Source organism: Manacus vitellinus, unplaced genomic scaffold (assembly GCF_001715985.3).
Source record: "Manacus vitellinus isolate BGI_N305 unplaced genomic scaffold, ASM171598v3 scaffold_18_pilon, whole genome shotgun sequence".
In the NCBI taxonomy this organism is placed as follows: Eukaryota; Metazoa; Chordata; class Aves; order Passeriformes; family Pipridae; genus Manacus; species Manacus vitellinus.
This window is the reverse complement of record NW_021939324.1, coordinates 1,146,999-1,165,807: the sequence shown is the minus strand read 5'-3', so window position 1 is coordinate 1,165,807 and position 18,809 is coordinate 1,146,999. Positions and strand designations below refer to the sequence as shown.

Below are 18,809 nucleotides of genomic sequence, written 5' to 3'. Positions count from 1 at the left end.
CCAGGGCTGGGGTATCACTGTCCACTGAAGAAACATTTCACATTCAGGAAACACCTTCCCAATATTCACAACACCCAGGGAGACAGATTGACATCACACATCATTAGTAATAATGAAGAAAGAATACCCCCTAAACATTCACTCTTAACATATTCATGGCATCCTTGTATTACTTTCTGGGGAAGTTCTATGAGACAAGTTTCCTGGAAGGCATAGTTGCCGAAAAAACAAATTTTAACCAGCAATGACAAACAGTCATGTAAGGCAGGCTTCAAATTCATATTCTGAATGCACTTTAGGCCAATAAAATTATTTACTGAAAGTATCTGGTGAATAATTTGAAACAACAAATAAATTTGAACAAAATTAAATCCATTTGCAGACTATCTGCAAACAGAGAGACAACATCTGTTAAATAAGGAGCCATGTCATGAATTATTCACTCAGCTCTAGAAAACACTACTATCTCCAGGTTGCAGCTGATGAAAGAGACACCGAGAGCCAAATACTGACCTCAGTTACACTGGCCTATAAATTGTTACTGGAGGAGTAAATACAAAGCCCTGACCTAAGACAGGGAAAATAAGAGCAAGGAGTCAGAGAGACCTATATTTCTATCCTCCTTGTTTAATTAACCCTAGAATTTAGAGAAAACTCTATGGAAATTAGAAATTTCCCTAGCACAACAAGGGCAGTAGCAGGTTGCGTGCTTGGGAACCAGGTGTAAGCACTGTATCCAGAAGCAGCCTCAAATGAAGCTCAGCGCTCACACACCACTGCCTCCTGCCCTCTCCGTGATAAAACTGTGCAAAAAGCAGGCACATGGTACTTCCCTTGTCAGGGAGAGGGCTGCCTCATGCCCAATCCAGGAGCCAAGAGGAAAAGGAAGGCCTGTGTCATCCCTGACCCATGCACAGACTTATTTCCTGGGGAGGACAGAGGGCAAGGCAGAGAGGAGTATCTCATGCAGTGTGGCAGTCCCACAGTCCTCTGCTGTCACCGCTCCTGCCCTGACAACCTAGCAATGTGCATCGGGGCATTCAGAGTCACTGCTGGTTGTCAAGAGTCTGAATTTCACAAAACCAGGCAGAAAGTAAAAAACGTCCATTTTTGGACTGAACTTTCCCTTTGCAACCACGGCAAAGTGACTGCAGGATCTGTCACAAGCAATGTTTATGGCACCGAGCTGCAGGAGATGTCATGGCTTTTGAACAACTCTACTGCAATACCATATCAAAGTGGTTTGCAGCTGATCACAACTGCTGCAACATATATTGCTGCTTTACTGACAAACTATTTTGAGATAAATATGAGCTTCATGCATTTTGCATGATTTTACGGAGCATCATGTATTAGGCGCACTAGAAACAGATACTGAAACTGGTCTAAATAGTTATGTCTTTATGTCAAATGTCATGTTTAGACCATTAAAAATAAAAATAGTTTCCAGGGGTAAGCCCTTTGGGTATTTGTACTCAAAGAGTTCAGGTCAAACCTCTTCTCAAAACTCAGCACAAAATCTCTTAACCTGGTAGCACCATTCACAGTGCAAAACTACAACAGAGCATACTCTCTTCTGCAGCCCACTGGATTGGGAATCTGCAAGCAAGGGAGGTGTGACTTATTCACTGCTTGCACATATTCTGAAAATCCACCACAGTGATGATCCCCTCTGGCAATGTGCTCTGCAGTTTGGTCTGGTGAATACCTCAGAAGGCATGGAGATTTGCTCTGATCATAAAGAATAAGGAATTAATTTATATAAAAAAATACAAGTAAACACATTTTGTACAAACACTGTTGTTCTCCTTTCTGGCCCATCAGGCACAGAAATTTCAATATTGTCCAAAATGGTAATGGAAGCAATGACTCCAGTCCCATGTAAAGAAGGCATTAACTAAAGGGGAGCACTGTTACACATATTATGACTATACATTATGAAAGTATATCGAATACAAGAAATTAGTGAGGATTTGGCTGTAGATAAACAATGTTGAGCTGACAATATTGTGTTTACTTTTCTGCTTAAAGCTATTTTCCTTCTCGCTTATACATCTTTGGCTCTGTACTTCTAAAAATGTGCAAAAACTGCTAAACCGGTAAAGAAGTCACCAAACAAGCTCTGCAAGTAAGCTGAAGAATACATGAGCCCTTTCCCTCAGACGGAGTAAATTTCACCATTTCCAAATAACGACCATTATTTAACTTCTTGCTTCACAAAAACAATTCAAACTAAAGATGGTAAAAAAGCTTATCCCATCTCAATACAAGTATTGCTTCCATTGTGGCTCCCTTTGCTACATACAACAGCCTCTGTCCACATATTAAGTGCCTCCTGGGAGTGGTCCCCAGCCTGGGCCAGTCAATTATGCTATTCTTTACTGTGATGAATTAAGCAATCTCTTCAGCCTGATCTTTTCCTTCAACTACTGCAAGAAAACTGCTTATGTGGACACAGGCAAGCTTCTCCTTCCTTCCAGTCATGGACTGAGCCCAAAGTCTTACTACAGTGATGAACAGTTATGAGAAAAGAAACCCAACTTCAAAAAAAAAAAAAAAAATTTCTAGTGTTCACAAGCTTCACATCTGAAGTGCTTTGGATGAGTTGGATAAAATTCATCTTTACTGTTTTACAGTGTACTAATAGTACAACTATTCTACAGTAAACTTCAAAACTAATTTAAATTTTAAATTAGGTTAAAATAATAGTGACAGCAAACAGATTTTTTTAGAAGTAGCGATGAATGCAATATCTGGAAGGATTGGTGTTAGAAATTTTTCTTTTAGAATTTTAACTATATTTTGCATTTTATCTTTTCTTTTTAGATGAATTTGCTGTTTCAAGGCCTGCAGGTAATCACAGATACTTACACATCATGAAATAATATGCAAATAATTCACTCATGCACTCCTCATGCAATAATATGGTAATACATTTCAGCGAAAGCAGATGGTTCGTTTCATCTTTAGTAGTTTGTGGGCTGGAAAACCAAAATCTTTATACAACATTTTCTGTACTACTACTAATGACAGGGCACAGGCCAATTAAAGGAGATAAGCATTTCATTATTTTACTTTTAAATGTCTCTGAGTAACAGCTAAGACATACTAACTGAAGTACTCCTTACTTTCCAGGTTGGTGTGTCTCCTATTTGTGTTCCATGAAACATGAGAAATTTGTTGATGAAATGCCAGCTATCACTACCAACATGTCACAGTGTGAAGAAATAGGAATAAAAAACCTCATGAAAAATAATTCAAACACATTTAAACTGAAGTTTTCAGAACAAAGGATTTTCCAGAAATATCCTTGAATTTCTTCTGTTTGAAACATTATTTCATTGCATTCACCAATTCATAAAACCCCCAAGTTTTACTGAAATAGCATTTTATCATTGTAATAGCTCCTTTCCAGGAAAACAGCTTGCCCATTCCTAGAAGTGAAACAAAATACATTACGGTCCACTCTCTCTCACTGAAATATTGGTGAAATCCTTATTTATAAAACAATAAACAGCAATAAGGTCTTTTCTTGTTTCCCTTCCTTTTACAGACAGAACAAGGTTATGCAAACACCAGAGTGGAAGGAAGACAGCATGACAAACTGAAAAGGTCAGGAAATTCTAAATGAAAAAAATGTGCCATTTTTATATTTCTTTGAAGCATTTTCCAGCTCCCACTGCCCTGCAGCAGTACATAAGAGAGCAAGAATCTCACAACCACAATAACTACAAAGGACAATGACTTGAAACCGGAAAATCTCAGCCAGTCTCTCCTGGTTCTGCACCCAGAGTAGCGACATCAACACCAAAAAAAACCAACAACAAAAAGGGGAAAACCCCAATAGTCGTTACTCTGAATGAGTTGCCTCTCACTGCATCAGATCCTGACAAAAGGAAATGCACTGGATCACCTGCACGTTGCCACACTGAGTACCAGCGCAGAGAGGGCAGGTAACATGGGCCTGTAAAGGCATCATGGGTTTTGAGCCAGACCACAGTGCACAAATCTTTGGAGAGACTAACCCAACCTTCATTAGTCCTTTAAAAATACTGAAAAAAACCCACAATGAAAAAACGCCCTCAACATTATAACAGCAACAGACTGTTACTGTTACAGGACCCACGTGATGTTTTTCTGATGCGTCGCTTATCTGCCACAGGTACATCTGAGGTGACAGTCACCAGGGGTTTTATAGGCTAAGGAAGGAGACAAAGCTCAGCACTTAAGCTACAGTGTAACACAGCAAATCCCATTAACTACAAACAGCCACAATGTCACTGGTGACTTTGTCGCAGCTTTTCCTGCTTTGCCTTCGCCCTGCAGGTCACAGAACAGAAAGACAGCAGTGGGAAGCCCTGATTCCCTCCCTACACTCCTCCCTGGAGCAGAGGTCTGCTCCTGGGAAGGCTCCAACTCTGCAGAGAAGGGAAGAAGAGAGGAAGTGAGCTCTGCACAGTGCACAGTGAGAACGAAAAGCAGAAAGTGCTTTCTCAAAAAAAAAAATTTAAGAAACAGATATAGAAAAAACTGCTTTGGATGGTTACGCACTGGAATCACTTTTGGGGAATTCCTGGTGCTGAAGGCTATAAAAAGCAGGGGACATCATATCTCTGAGCAAAGGTCTAGTTTATACCTAGTTTATACCTGTCTTGTCAAGAGGAACACATGGGGAACTCTCTGTGCAACTCTTACAGGTTTGTGTTCTTAATAATTACCAATCAGGAGGCAGTTTAACACAAATGCAAACTTGCATATACTGTACCTGCATCTGAGACAACTTGGTGAAATATTTCACCTGATGGAAGCATTTTCCGCTTCCAGAGTAAATGAAAGGGTTGTAAAAAGCCTCACCAAGACACTCCACCTGCATAACCTCAGGTGCCTTTCTGGAAGTCTGAGTCAAAATCTAGTGCTCAGTCCCTTAAAATCCAGCTTGTGCTTTGGCTGTTAAAGCCACAGAGCTGGGGCATGGCTGCCATAATTCTTGACATTTCTGCAGCACCTCGGCCTGGCAGGGGAAAATGGTAGCCAGGTTCCCATTCCTGGAGAAGGGGTGGCACTGAAGCTCACCTCACACTACTCCAGCCTACTGACCTGCTTGAATGCAAAGCCCAACATTTTTCCTGGCTTAGGATTTCCTGGCTGGGTTCTGTCATGTCCTGTCCCTGTGGATGTGTCCATGACTGGTGGGCTGCAGTTAGCCCTGCCTGCTGCCAGCACCCTGCCTGTCCTGCCATTGCCTGCCCTCTTAGTGGCTGCTTCACCAGTTTTCAAATAACTTTTTGAAAAAGTGTCTCAGAGGGTTAAGTGCCAGAAGGTAGCTGAAATCAAGCAACAGGATGACACCTTGTCCGTGCAACAGACTTTAATAATCAGTGGGACAGGCTGCTTAAGAACCAGTATGCCAATAGCTTATCCTGGCATTCCCTCCAACCCTGTCTCCCTCCACAGTTTTCTATACCTGGACTACACTGTGAGCATCCATCACTTAAGAAGCCACTCAGCAGAGGGGCAGTAGAAAGCAGCTTTCCAGCCAGGCAGCCCCATGGGTTTGCACAGGCTGCCTGAGATAAGCACAGGGGAAACTGCATCTGAAAAAAACTCAGCGATCCAGATGTGCAGTTCCATCCTTCCTCTGGGCAAAAGCAGCTGCTCACTGCCAGTGGCCAGGGGAAGGTCTCATCCCTTTCCCTTTGCCACCTCCCCACTCCTCCATCCCTCTTCCTCCAGGTGTTTCTCTCCACCTTCCTATCCCAGGGCTTCTCCCTTCCTCTTGGCACTGATTTGAGCCATGTGATAGAATTCAATCCATTTCCACCATAAAAAAAATAATAAAAGAAGAAAGCTGTTCTCTTTTATCTCGTGGGTTATGCATCTGAGGTGCTAGGAAGCACTAATACCATAGGAGCTCCAGAAAGCATGGCACTCTGAAAACAATTTGAAGCAGAAAGAGGAAAACACTAACAAAGTTGATCAAATAGTGCTTGAAGTTCACGACTGAGTCTTAGGCATTGTTGGTGAAAATAAACTACTAAGCAGGAATTTCACTGAAATGAAATGAAATTATAAAAATAAGGATAAAAGTCAGTCTGCTGCATTTTTGAGCATTTATAACATGGTACAATATATAAGAGAACTATATATGAAAGACTTTGTATTTATTATCAAAAAATACAGTTTCATTATATAGATAAAAATATATCTATAAATAAAAAGGCCAGTTAAACTGAAAAATGTCAAATAAATAATTTGAAAATTTCTTTTACCATCTATCAGTATCACTTAAGGATGTACTTTTCAAGTGTTTGCTATCCAAAGCTTATTTTCTTTAACAGGAATCTTGGCAAAATTATTCACGATACTTGAAAAATGTTCTCCTAGATGTCCCTTAATCTGTTTGCTTTATCTACTACATATTTCTCTCTTGCTGAAATTCAGAACAAAACAGCTCTAGAAGAAATAGCTTTCTTAGTACAAGAAACAAAATGCAACAGGAGCTTCCTGAAAAGTGGTCAGATAGAAAAAAATTACAATCACACACACTTTACAGACACACATGCAAAAAGGTTAAAGTACAAAGAGGACAAAGCTGACCACGTGACAAGCAACAAATGTGCAGGGTGAGGACTAGACATGTAGCATCGTGGTTTCCCACAATCCCTCCAAATCCTGAGTGATTGTTTTGAACCTCATTGCTCATTAATCACAAACTATCTGGTCATGCAACAGAAAGGATCACAAAATAAATGGTTTGTTATCCCCAAAGTTCTGGTACAGGCTTCATACAGCTACAGAAGACAAAGGGTAGCAACCTCCCACCAAACATCTTTGTACCAATCAAAACTCCAGCAAACACCCATTTCCCTGTAGAAAGCAGAGTAGTTTGTCCAGTTGGTGTTTCCAGTCCATGACAGGATGAAAGACAGCCCAAAGGAAGATGAAGGTGAGACCTGAAACAGACATTTTCAAGAGATTCTTGTGACACACTGAAAAATCGCAGAGGGGCTGAGGCTAGAAGGCACTTCTGGATATCACCTAGTCCAAACCCCTGCTCAGAGCAGGCTCAGCTGAAGAAGGTTGCTCAAGACTTTGCCTAATGGGATTTAAATATCTCCAAGGACAGACTTCACAACATCTCAGGGTAAATGCTCAGTCACCCTCACAGTAAAAAAAAAAGTATTTTCTTATATTTAAATTGAATTTCCTGCTTTCAGTTTGAGCCTATTTCTTCCAGTTCTGTCATAGGGCACCACTGAGAAAAGCCTGGCTCCATCTTCATTACTCCAACCAACAGCTATAAACATTTTTAAGATCCCCACAAGTGTCTTACTCCCAAAACTGAACTATTCTTCTCAGCTTCTCCCCACTTATTCATCTTCGTGGCTCTTTGTCAGACTCGTTGCAGTATATCCATGTTTCCTGTTTTACTGAGAAGCCCAGAATTGGACCCAGTACTGCAGATGTGTCCCTCTCATAGGAAGGATCACCTCACTTGACCTCCAGGCAACATTCCTCCTAATGGAGGAGTGCAAGAGCACATCCACAAAGGCTGCCACTGCACAGTGACCCTGACCTGACAGGAGAAACCTGCTCAATGGCAACTGAAGTTTTATTAAAGGCTGCTGAAGGCCAGGTTAGGGAGGAAATCCTTCTCCAACGCAGTTCCTCCATAAGAAATGGGACAATTTCAGTACCTTCTGCAGTCAGGAAGTGTCTCCATTCACCAGCACTAACAGTAAAAACCAGAGGAAGGTCTTTGTCTCTACTAAGTGACTGAAGTAGATGTGTCTTTTAAACCTGAATCCCTGCAATAATTTAATGTAGGACGTGGCTGTGTATCCATAAAACCAGTAACAAGCAGCAGGATGTGAAAGCTGGGAGAATGACAGGAAAGGACAAAACCTTCTTCACTGTAAGAGACAATGGGAGATGGAAATATATCACAGCATTAAGACCAAATATGTAAGGAAAAAAATAGCACAAGACCCAGACACAGTTTTGACATCTAGAAAGCTAGTGCCTAATGCTCCCTAATTCTCTCAAAGCATTCCCTGTTCCACTGGCACCCTGTTTTCTGCAGCCTGAAGAAACGTTTTGGGCCAAACCTGTACCAGGGCTATCTCACGCAAGCCATGCCCTTCTCTTACCATCAGCTGGTTCAAACAGCTTGCTTTTTCCCCCTTTAAACCCATTTTAGTCGTTGTCTATTCCTTTCTCCATAAGTGCCTGAAAGAATTGCTTATATTCTGCAGGTTTCTTCTTCTATCCTATGATCTTACGACACTGCAAGTGTAAATGGTTGGAAGGCACCAATCACACTACTGAGTGAGTCATTTCACACACACATGGACAGAGTCACAACTCTTGGCTGCATAAATCAACACATCACAGTGCTGCCACCATGACTGTTCATTAAGATGAGAACAGTAGCAACCTGCACACAACAGGTTCATGTGGGCACGAGAACATCATGAAATGGGAACAGGAACTAAAAATGCCAGCAGAATGCTGGCCTCCAGGCATGGCTGGAGTATCAGCTGCAACGCCAACATCTCTGTAAACAGTCATTTTCATAAAATGTTTGCTTATTTTTAGAAACATGTTACATTCTTCTGTAATTGTCTAGAAACCAGAATATGAAAAAGAGCTCACATTTCCGTTCCAAGGAACAAATTCTGGCTTCTGCTATGTCTAATTAAACCATAAAAGTTTTGGTCCTAGACACCTACTTTCCATCATTTGTAGTTTGACGGGTTTTGTTCAAGGGTTTTTTTCCTAAAATTATATTCCAGTTGAAATTTTTCATGCATGAAAGAATTAAACTTCAGTAAAATACTGTATAATTTTTGCCTTTAGGATTTTTTTCAGAAGATTTATGAGCCCAGCAACACAAAGTCAGTCTTGATTTAAAACTTTATATGTGTAACAATGCCTCTGACATACCAGAAGGATCAGAATGACTTTCTGTATTTGAAAGCAGCATGGTCAACATGCACAAGATGCCCCTTTCCCCTCATTTTAGAAACATGATTCGAAGTGCAAACTCTAAATGTACATAGGTATTGATATTTGACTCTGCCATGATTTTTACAGATGCCAGCAATTTTAAATTACTTTTAAAATTGAGAGAGGTGGGAAGCATAACATGGCTTGGGAGTCTTCCATCTTCAAAGATCTTTCTGTATGAGTTAAACTAGACTGACTATATTCCAAGGACATGGGGAAACCAGAACCACTGAGTGTCTTCTCAGAAGGACTCTCTTAACATAACTGCTATCTGCACTGTAATTAAAAAAGTATTTATTAACTATAAGATTAATATATATATATTATATATATGTATAGAAACACACCCCTATCATACTTATTAACTACAAGGTTTATATATATATAAAATCACATTATTATATATTATTATTATATTATATTATTATTATATTATAATATATAATATATAATTATTATTATATTAGTGTATATATATAAATGATATAATATATTATATATATAATTATATTGTTATATATTTTATATATATATATAATTATATTGTTTTAGATAGATAGATAGATATATAAGAAACACACCCTATCACTACTTGAGGATACACTCAGAAAGCCGGGTTCAGAATATGTTAGCACCTGCATATGGTTTATACCTTCTAGCTCTAAAAATTATCCATGTTAATTCTGGCAATGCTTGAATGAGAGATCTTTTTAAGAAAACTAAGCCAATGCATTTTGACTATTCAACGGCAGGGGCAGCAAGCCACCAACACGACAAAGTGTTTCTCCCACGGCCCCATAGCTGTTCTCTTCCTTTTGAACAAATGGCTCCCTGTGCCAATATTGTGTGGATTCCTCTTTCATTAGAGGTCAATATACCGTTGACTTTCCTCAGCGGTAATCTTTACTCCTGGGTGTAGTTACACTGCGCTCGACAGAAGAACTGGCATGCATTTGATGTGTTTCACATTATACACCTCTCACCTGCAGAGTTTTATGGATCATCACACAGTGTATCATTCCCTAGGCTATTTAGGTACCTCGTGATGAAGTTTTCTCCCTAAGCATCCAATTTGCAGTGGCTTAAGCCCTCCTGAAGCAGTTACTCTCAAAGATGAACTTGGCTGTGCTTGTTCTCAGCTCAGCAACCCTGAAAAGTCTGAAAAAAAAAGTTCATCTTTTGCTGTGGTTTGGACGTTCACGTTATATGAAATAACTAATTTGGTTTTCATATATAAGCATCTTCACTAAAAATAAAAAATAAAAGGAAATTAAATTTTGCCTAGCCCTACTCAAAATTATTTCCTTTCAGTTGGAATTAGTTATGAAGAACAGTTTGGGAGTTTGTTTGGTTTTTGGGGTTTTTTTTAGATAGATCATTTGTTTGCACAGAAAACCATTACAAAATTTCATTCAAGATCACACAGCTAACATAGTCTCCTGTGCCTGTGGCTTAAAAAATCTTTTGTTATGTGATCACAGAACAGTAGTGCACATTCACCAATAAATATGGCCAAACTGTACACTCCATAATGAAAAAACAGACTCTGCAAAGACCTATTCATGGCAATTTACTTAGATTTCAGGTATCTTTAATATCCTTTAATAACTTTTTAATATGAAAAACTTTCTTTGGCCATTTTAGGGTTTCACTTCCCTGTTGAAAATGTTCTATCAGTCCTGTTTTGAGGACATGAAGCAGCAACATTAGGCACCTTTTTTAATAAATTTTATTTCCAATAAGACCACATTAAAGGGCTAGAAACAGAATCGGGCACAAGTTTGAGTCCTAATGTAAGCGTGATCTGAGGAACAGGAAAGACCCAAGTATACTCTTAGCTAATCAATGAGTTTGAGGGGCACTGAAGGGAACTCATTCTCTGAAATTTTCCATTTTAAGACATGGTACTCTTCTGCTCCTTCAGGTGTCTTTTGGATGACTGACACTCAGAATCCCTGCCATTAAGTTCAAGATGAGTCTGACTGTTGTGTGTGCTCCTCATGAGCTGTACACAGTACACAGTGCTGTGCTCTGTCTAGTCCAGTGTATCTGCATATCTACCAGAGAAAAAGAGGGTGGTTTTTTGTGCAAGGAACTCTGGAAGATACGGAGGCATTTACCTACATACTATCACTAAATTAAAGTCTAGTAACACTGGTTAAAATTGGGGTAAAACTATGCTTATCCCAAGTCTTACCGCTGTCTAATGTGTCATGGTTGGAAAAGGATAAAAGCATAAAACCACTCTAATCCCATTTATAAAAATGAAAATCTGGCCTCAGAAGGACTGGTAAACTCTTAAAGACAGTCTGTGATGGCCTCAGGGCAGAAGGATTTCCCAAGGATTGCCCCAGTGCCTTAACTCCAAAAAAATCACTCCTCTCCAAAGCATCACTGGGAACCCCAATGTGTGGTATAGTATAATTCCACCAATATTTAAAATGTCTTGTCTTATTTTACCTTTCTGAATGCTGGTGAAAGTCTGAATAGTCATTTTAGATAGGGCATTGGGAAAATGGTGCCCAAGAAAAACGTTTACTGAAAGTTTCCTTTTACAGAGGAAGATAGCAATTTCAGGATGGACAGGACACAACAAGTTTTGCTGTGAGTGAGGCTAACTAAAACCAGAAAACATACTGAATTTACCAGAGTATGGACTCCAGAGCAAGAGCAAGTCCACCTAAAATAGGAATGTCACATAATGTTGTGGCGCAACTTATACCCAAATGTGACAAATACATATATAATTAGTGCTTGGTTGATTTTATTGGTGTTGAAGACATCAGATATTTCTGAAACAATAAAAGATTGATATTAATCTTCCCTTGAATAAATTATTCACATCTTCTTTATTGGTTTTAGTTCACAGACACGCACTATCTCTGACAGCTCTGCAGCCCTCATGTTAGGAATCATTTAGCTTGAGACTCTTTCCTCTTCTCAGACACTTCATATTCAGCAGCAAATCAACCTTAGCCTCTCGTGATTTACATGTAGGATTTATTATGACACTGAACTGCAATTCACTCTACTGTTGCTCAAAAAAAATTGTAATATTTAAAAACTCAAGCAAGTACGTGCTTTCCCAAAGACTGCTACATTTTTATATCTGTAGGCCTAATTTCAAGGCAGTTTTGCCTGTTTCAATACCTAAATATGGCTAGACTTTCAAAAGTGTTCTGTATCAAACAGCTCTTATTATAGTCAGATTTTCTAAAGAATTCAAGTATCACAGTGCCAAGTTCTTTGGAAAAAAAAAGTCATTTACTGTAGTGCTAACCAAGGTTCTCTGCTCTTTTCAAAATCTGGCCCTGATACTGAGCGCTATTCTCTTGTAAAGTCTTCAGACCTTACCCGATCTGATTCCTCCAGCACTTCCTCACAAAGCCAGTGATGTCTACCGGTATGGACATCTGGGAAATAGATACAAGCCGAAATCTTTGTTTATATTAGCTGGCAAGCATAATATATATATAAAACAAGCAGCATTCCTACGCATCAGATATGATTATTTTTACTCTCCATGCAGACCAACTTAATGGTTTTATTATTCTACAGGGCGTTGGAACTTTTCACTCTGTTACTAAAAAAGCATCAATGCAATACAGTGCAACAACTTTATGCCATGAACATACACAGGAAATCAGCTAATTGGTCAGCTCTTTCCCCTTTAATTCTTTAAAATCATAGAACCATTAAAATTCAATATTATTGTGTTCACATTAGCAGCAGTGTAACGTAGTGGGGGCTAGTTTTAGGCTCTCTAATCTTCAACCAGTTGAAACTTGAAAGAGAAATGGTGAAAACCTGTGTCTTTGCAGAAGGCAAAAGCAAGAAAACAATGCGAAAGCAGCAGTAAGAGTGCCAGCTTCTGGGAATACAAGATATAGAGAATCCCGGGCTAATCTGCTCCCAACCATGCTATTCACGACACAGTGTCTAAGGATTTGTTTTAAACCCTTCCCAAGGAGTCTGTCATCCTGTTTCCTTGTCTCCAGCAAATGTATTATGTAACTGTAAATAACTGTTCAAATGAGTTTAGCAGTCATCAGGATGTTTCATATTTGAGCACGATAGCCTTTTTCCCTGAAGATTAATTTAAGAAGTTGCAATACTGACCATTTGACTATATATTTTTAACTTCATAAACAGATTTCTCAGTCAGTTGCTTTCTTGGGATTACAAAATCGATCTTTGTAAGCTGAGCCCTGAGCTAAAACTTGGGGAAAATGGAGATGCATTTTACTATCTTTTTTCTTTCAAGCCACAGGACCTCCCAGTCAGTTCCTGTTATTGAATATGAACTCGTTTTATGACTTCTCTCTCAATATAACCTTTAGCTTTCACCTCAGTTACAATTCCTGTACAAATCTCACTTCTGTTGCTACTAAAAGGGCAAAGTGAAAGAAAAAAATATCTTAAAGAACTTTTCACTATCTTGTCTCTTCTTTATTCACTGATTGTGTGATTTTGGAGCTGTGAGTAAATGAAAGTTCCTTTCCACTCTTAACCATCCAGCATGTGATGTACTGCAGAATAAGGAAGAGACGTGAGTTACCTATGAGTTACTACACTTGTTCTCGGTGTTTTGATACCAACATTTCACAGTAAGGACTCAGCCATGAGGTTCTCAGAAGCCTGCAATTACAATAGCCCTGGGCAGAATGCAGATGGGATTTAAATCATATAGTGCTGCACACAACTGTCTGGGGGATTTCCCTCTTCAAATCTTGCTACAAGTGGATATTCAAATGTTTGCACAAATTGTGGAAAAAATTGTTCCAAATAAAACTCATTACTTCTTATACAGCAAAAGAAGTAAAAATGGAATGATTGAATCAGTCAGTGAACCTGAAATATGTTATAAAAAGTGAACACAAAATGTGTACTAACAAAAGTAAACACAATATTAGCATACTAATTCATCTCCCTCACAATGCTACAATTAGTTTCCAAGCTTTAAACTGTTTTAATGCACTGAAATTCATTTTCCCCAGGTCTATCATTCTGCTGTAACTAGGGGAAACAAATACATCAGTATCATACAGTAGAGGAATATTTAAAAATATTTATAACTTTCCATCCACAACTCCACATATCCATTTTTTTTAACACAAGCTACTAATCATATCATTCACAACGACTGTCTGCCTAATTTCCTCAAGTACTTAATGGTAGCTATTATGCCAAGCAAGGATCATGGGACTAGATCCCTAAGAGACAAGGTCAGACCAGTAAAATTAGCCATCTGTCCAGTCAGGGTTTTAAGCTCAGGCTGTATTTAAGTATTAAGATTCCAACTGTACAGTCATTTGTGGTTTTTTTCTCTCAGAAGCAAGAGAACGCACAATAACAACTCTAAAAACAAGCAATGCAAATCTTTAAACACTGTGAAATAAAGACAAAAAGGATCTGAACCTACAAACACTTTGTGAGCTGGGGTAGAATTTACTAAACTTACTATATTTTCAATTGAACCAATCCCAGTGTACTCAGTGATAGAAGTCACAGCTGGCCTCAAAGACTCCACAGTCTTGAACATAGTTATCTTCTCTTAGCACCACGATTTTTAAAGCATGCAGAACGTCAAACTTCCCCATGTACTGTGTCCCATCTCGCTGTTTACATTTTACCTCAGTGTTTCATACACTGCAGACTGTAAAAGGGCTGTAAAAGTTGCTCAGACTCCAAGTTTTAACTTTCAGCCACTAAGGATCACGAACAACCTCCTCAATCAATTCACAAACCGCCCCGACAGTCGTGAGAATCCTCCCGCAGGACACGGGTAGCGCTCAGACAGAAGCAGGATCAGGACCACATCATGCTTTGTACAGAATAACTACATATTTGGACAAAATGATTGCTTTCCTAGTAATTTTCCTTTCACGTTTACTACTCCATGTCTTATGTTACTCGCTTGCCACACACATACATGTCACAGCCACAGCACAGCCTTGCCGACAGATCACCTCGGACGTTCACCGGCTCAGACGTTCACCTGGATCCTAACTCTGCTCACGCAGCACCGCAGGTTACGGGATCCAGGGAAAAAGTCCTTCCGCAGTAGCCTCAGTCTGATCCTGGTCTGTAACTCGACCGAACCCACCGGCACTGGGTGCAAGATGCCAGAAGAAACGGATCGTACACCGATTCCGCAACTTCACGGCTCCCGGTGGCACACTCCCTGCCACTACCTTTGGGCATCCTCTCCTCTCCGTGAGTGGGCACAGCAGGGGCTCACAGGGCGAGGAGCAGCGGACGCCCCGCCAGGCACCCGCTCACGGACGCGCTCCCACAGACGGAGCCCGGCGGCCCGACCCGAGGCACTGCCCCGACACCGTCACCCTCCCGGCCCCCTGTCCCCGGCCAGGGGCAGCCCCTGTGCTAACGGGACCCGGCACTTTGTCGGTGCGGGGCGGGCACCCTCCGTCCAGCGCTGCCGCCCGCCCTACCTTGTCGGCGGGGGATGTTCCTGCGCGGCGCGGCCGCGCAAACCCAATGCAGCGAGCCAGGAGCAGAGCAAGGGCGAGGCAGCGGCGGGTGGCAGCGGCGGTTTGACAGCCGCCCGGCCTCTCCATGTGCGTGCCGCGTCCCCCCCGCCCGATGCGGGGCGGCTGGGGGGCCCGTGGCCGCGGGCGAGGGGCGCCGCCGGCCGCCCGCGCGTCCCTCGGGCGCGACCGGGCGGGGAGCCGGGCTGGAGCGGAGGCGGATCGCAGGGCTGTTACTTGCGCCGGACCAGGGACGGGGACGGACGGAAATGGAAGGGGGGAGGGAGGCTGGTGCCGGCCCTTTGATGGGATTACGGCGCCCGGCGCGGGGCACGGCGTCGGCAACCTCCCCCGCGTGGCGCCGCCCGGCCCAGCCCCGGATGGAGGGGTCGAAGGCGTCCCCTGCCGGGAAGACCCTCCCCGTGCCGCGAGACCCTCGGCTGGCCAGCTCTGCCCGCGGAGGGGGACAGTCAGGACCCACCCCTAGGTGCCGTGGGGCGGGGTGTCACCCCTTCCTCAGCGGGGACTCTTGCCCTCCCCCTTCCCAGGAGATGTCCTCGGCCCGTCCCGCCCTGCGAGACCCCAGCTCGGCTGCTTCCCACCCAGGGAGCATCGATATTGACATGGGATTCTTCCTTTTTTTTTTTTTTTTCCTCGGAGGTACGACCCTGAAGTACTAGCCAAGTTCTGGGGCAAAGGCGAAGCTAGGAAGAAGATTTGGCGAGGAAGTTGTTGCTGAATTAAGAGGATAAATTAGGTTTAATCCCCCCAGATGGAGGCTGAGACCTATCCAGCCACTCAGACTAATATAGAAACTCCTGTGGAGATTAGAAGGGATGGGGAGAGCTGGGGGGAGCAAGGCAAGGGGAAGCTCTGGGGTTTGAAGATCCCACAAAAAAGCAGAGATAGGCAAGAAGACCAAAACATCCCTTCAAAACAATATAGCATCGGTGGGACAAGAGACCAAATCCATTTGGTCTAGTATCCCATCTTTGAAATTTAACAGACAGAGGCAAGTACCAGAAACTTAATACCAGCACACATGAGATTATCTGCCCTCTGCTTCAGGTCTCATCCTAAGCTTGGTTAGTTATAAACCCTGAAACACCAGAGTTATGTCCTGAGGGTTTGTGTGGGCTTTGGGTTGGAAATCATCTTCATCTGTTTATATTGCTGTTTACTTTGATAACTTTCAGTGGGTTTGATGTCCATATAAATTATGTATATTTATACAGTCTCTTTTTGAATTCATGACACTGATACTCCGTTCATTGAGTTCCAGGCTGTAATTTTATGACATGTGGAGAAAAACCAGGAAGACATCAGAAGAAAAGCTGTCTCTCTGTGGGAACAATGCTGATGTAGGAAAATAAGGAAATCTGTACCCTTTCAGGGGATGAGAGGAGACAAGGAAATTATGATTAAGTCCTTTCTGACAGAAGATCATAGGAAGGGAGTTGGAGCCTCTACCTGTAAAAGTACTGTACGTACGTCGCAACGAAGTTGAAGACAATCGAAGTTCTCACAGGAAACAGCTGAGAGGACAGCCCTTGCTTACCTCAGGGACAAGGAAAGGAGGCAGACACCTGGTCCCCTTAGAAAGGGCAGAATGCAAGTTTCAGAGTGATCACTGCCAGGAGAGTTTGCTTGAGGCTGCAGGAATTAAAGTGAGGAGTAGTGGTTTTTAGCGTAATTGGGATGCCAGTGGTGTGTCTCTCTCTCACACCCTTATCAATCTGCCTTTGCAGAGAGGAGGAATTGCAGTAGGTATGGGAAAAGTGCAGGACTCATGGCAGGAATTCCTGGCAGAGTCAAGAACTGTGGTGTGATGTGAAACTGCAGTTCACAGGGAAGAGAATGAACTTTGGATTCCATATGTGCCCAAAAGTCACATGGGACTGCTCACTCGCCAGTAAAAATGGCAGACAGATCACAGCCAGGGGTGGAGAAAAGCAAAGACTCACCCTTATATGTCCTCCAAGCCATAGCAGGTTTGTACAGTGTGCTGTCATCAAATGCATTACTATTTCTGCTTTTCTTCTTACTTTATCTCTTCCTTTTTTCACACCCCTATTTCTATATTCTTTGCTCTGACTTTCTTTTCTGGCAGTACTCATGTTGGCCACTGTAGTTTGTCTTCTCACATATGCCTGTCTACCAAAAGTACTCTCTGATTAAGTTGGGCATATTGAGGCCAAACTGATTGGATCACCAAAGTTTACACCACTGAGTTTCCAGCAACTATAAGATTCAGATAGATTTTGTAATTTTCATTACAGTTTTGGAAGATTATCTCTGCAGCCATGCAAATTGGAAACTTGCCTTCTGCTGTGGTGGAGAGGGATATTCAGTTCTGGATGTATGGAAAGGTGCTCTTCTTGAAAATCCTAACTACAACAGCAATCCCCCATAAGCCCATTCAATTCCCTCTAAATAACAGCATAAATCCCAGTGGCTTTCTCACTGCTAAGATTTTTACACTCTCCTCATTGGCATAGTCCCTGTTGTCTTCCAGAAGTATACTGATTAAAATTAATAATGCTTGGCCCACATTTGTTATTGCAACCTCTCTCCAGAGGGAGAAGCATTTTAGTGGAGGATCTAGAATTAAAACTTAGAATTAGGTTTAAAAGATAAATGTATGCCTTACCATTCATTGATCTGGGAGATGACAAGATGAGTGAAGTTTTTAACTAACATACTTCTGACAGTGCTGAGTTTTAGAGGGATTCATGTGCCAGTCCCAGACCAGCTTGTGAGACACACCATCCTTTTACAGATGAAAAAATTACCTTTATCATGAAGGACTCTGCCGAGCTAGAGAAGCACAGTTGGTAATGACACACCATGGCTGCATGTTCATCCAGTTTTTCTCCTCATCCTCACCTGAAACTTGTTTTGTCTCGATTTGGCTTAATCAGTGGTCTGTGATTGGATTCAGCCCTGAAGCCATCCCTATGCTAGTGATGAGATTTTTTTCTGATTTTGAGAATACACAGATGTGTAAACTATCTGTCACGTGCCTGGTTCATCGGTGGCAACTATTTAGTAGTTGATAAGGACTGAGACAAAAATTTTTGAAAATCCATAAACCTAGGAGTCTAGTGCTGGTGGAGACAGTTTTCCATCATTATCTGCTAAATATGCTCCATCAAGGAAGATGTTAACTAAACCAGCATACAAATTTGGAGATTGTTGACCTGTGTTCAGGTCAAACGTTCCATCCTTTCTGTCATTCTGTAGCAATAGGAGGGAGTCAGACTCCAGTCCACAGTTTCTTACTCTGGAAAGCAAGAGGATACAATGCAGAGC

At 41.6% G+C, this 18,809-nt stretch overlaps 1 protein-coding gene across 1 annotated transcript in view; it reads right to left on the bottom strand.

The window, feature by feature from the left end:
• The window catches only part of EGFLAM (EGF like, fibronectin type III and laminin G domains), a 72,665-nt gene extending 57,078 nt beyond the window's left edge, over positions 1-15,587 (bottom strand). Inside the window, 2 exon segments of the mRNA XM_029959025.1 lie at positions 15,462-15,501; positions 15,504-15,587. Coding sequence (XP_029814885.1) covers positions 15,462-15,501; positions 15,504-15,587 — 124 coding nt within the window.
• Between the last annotated feature and the right edge of the window lie 3,222 nt (positions 15,588-18,809).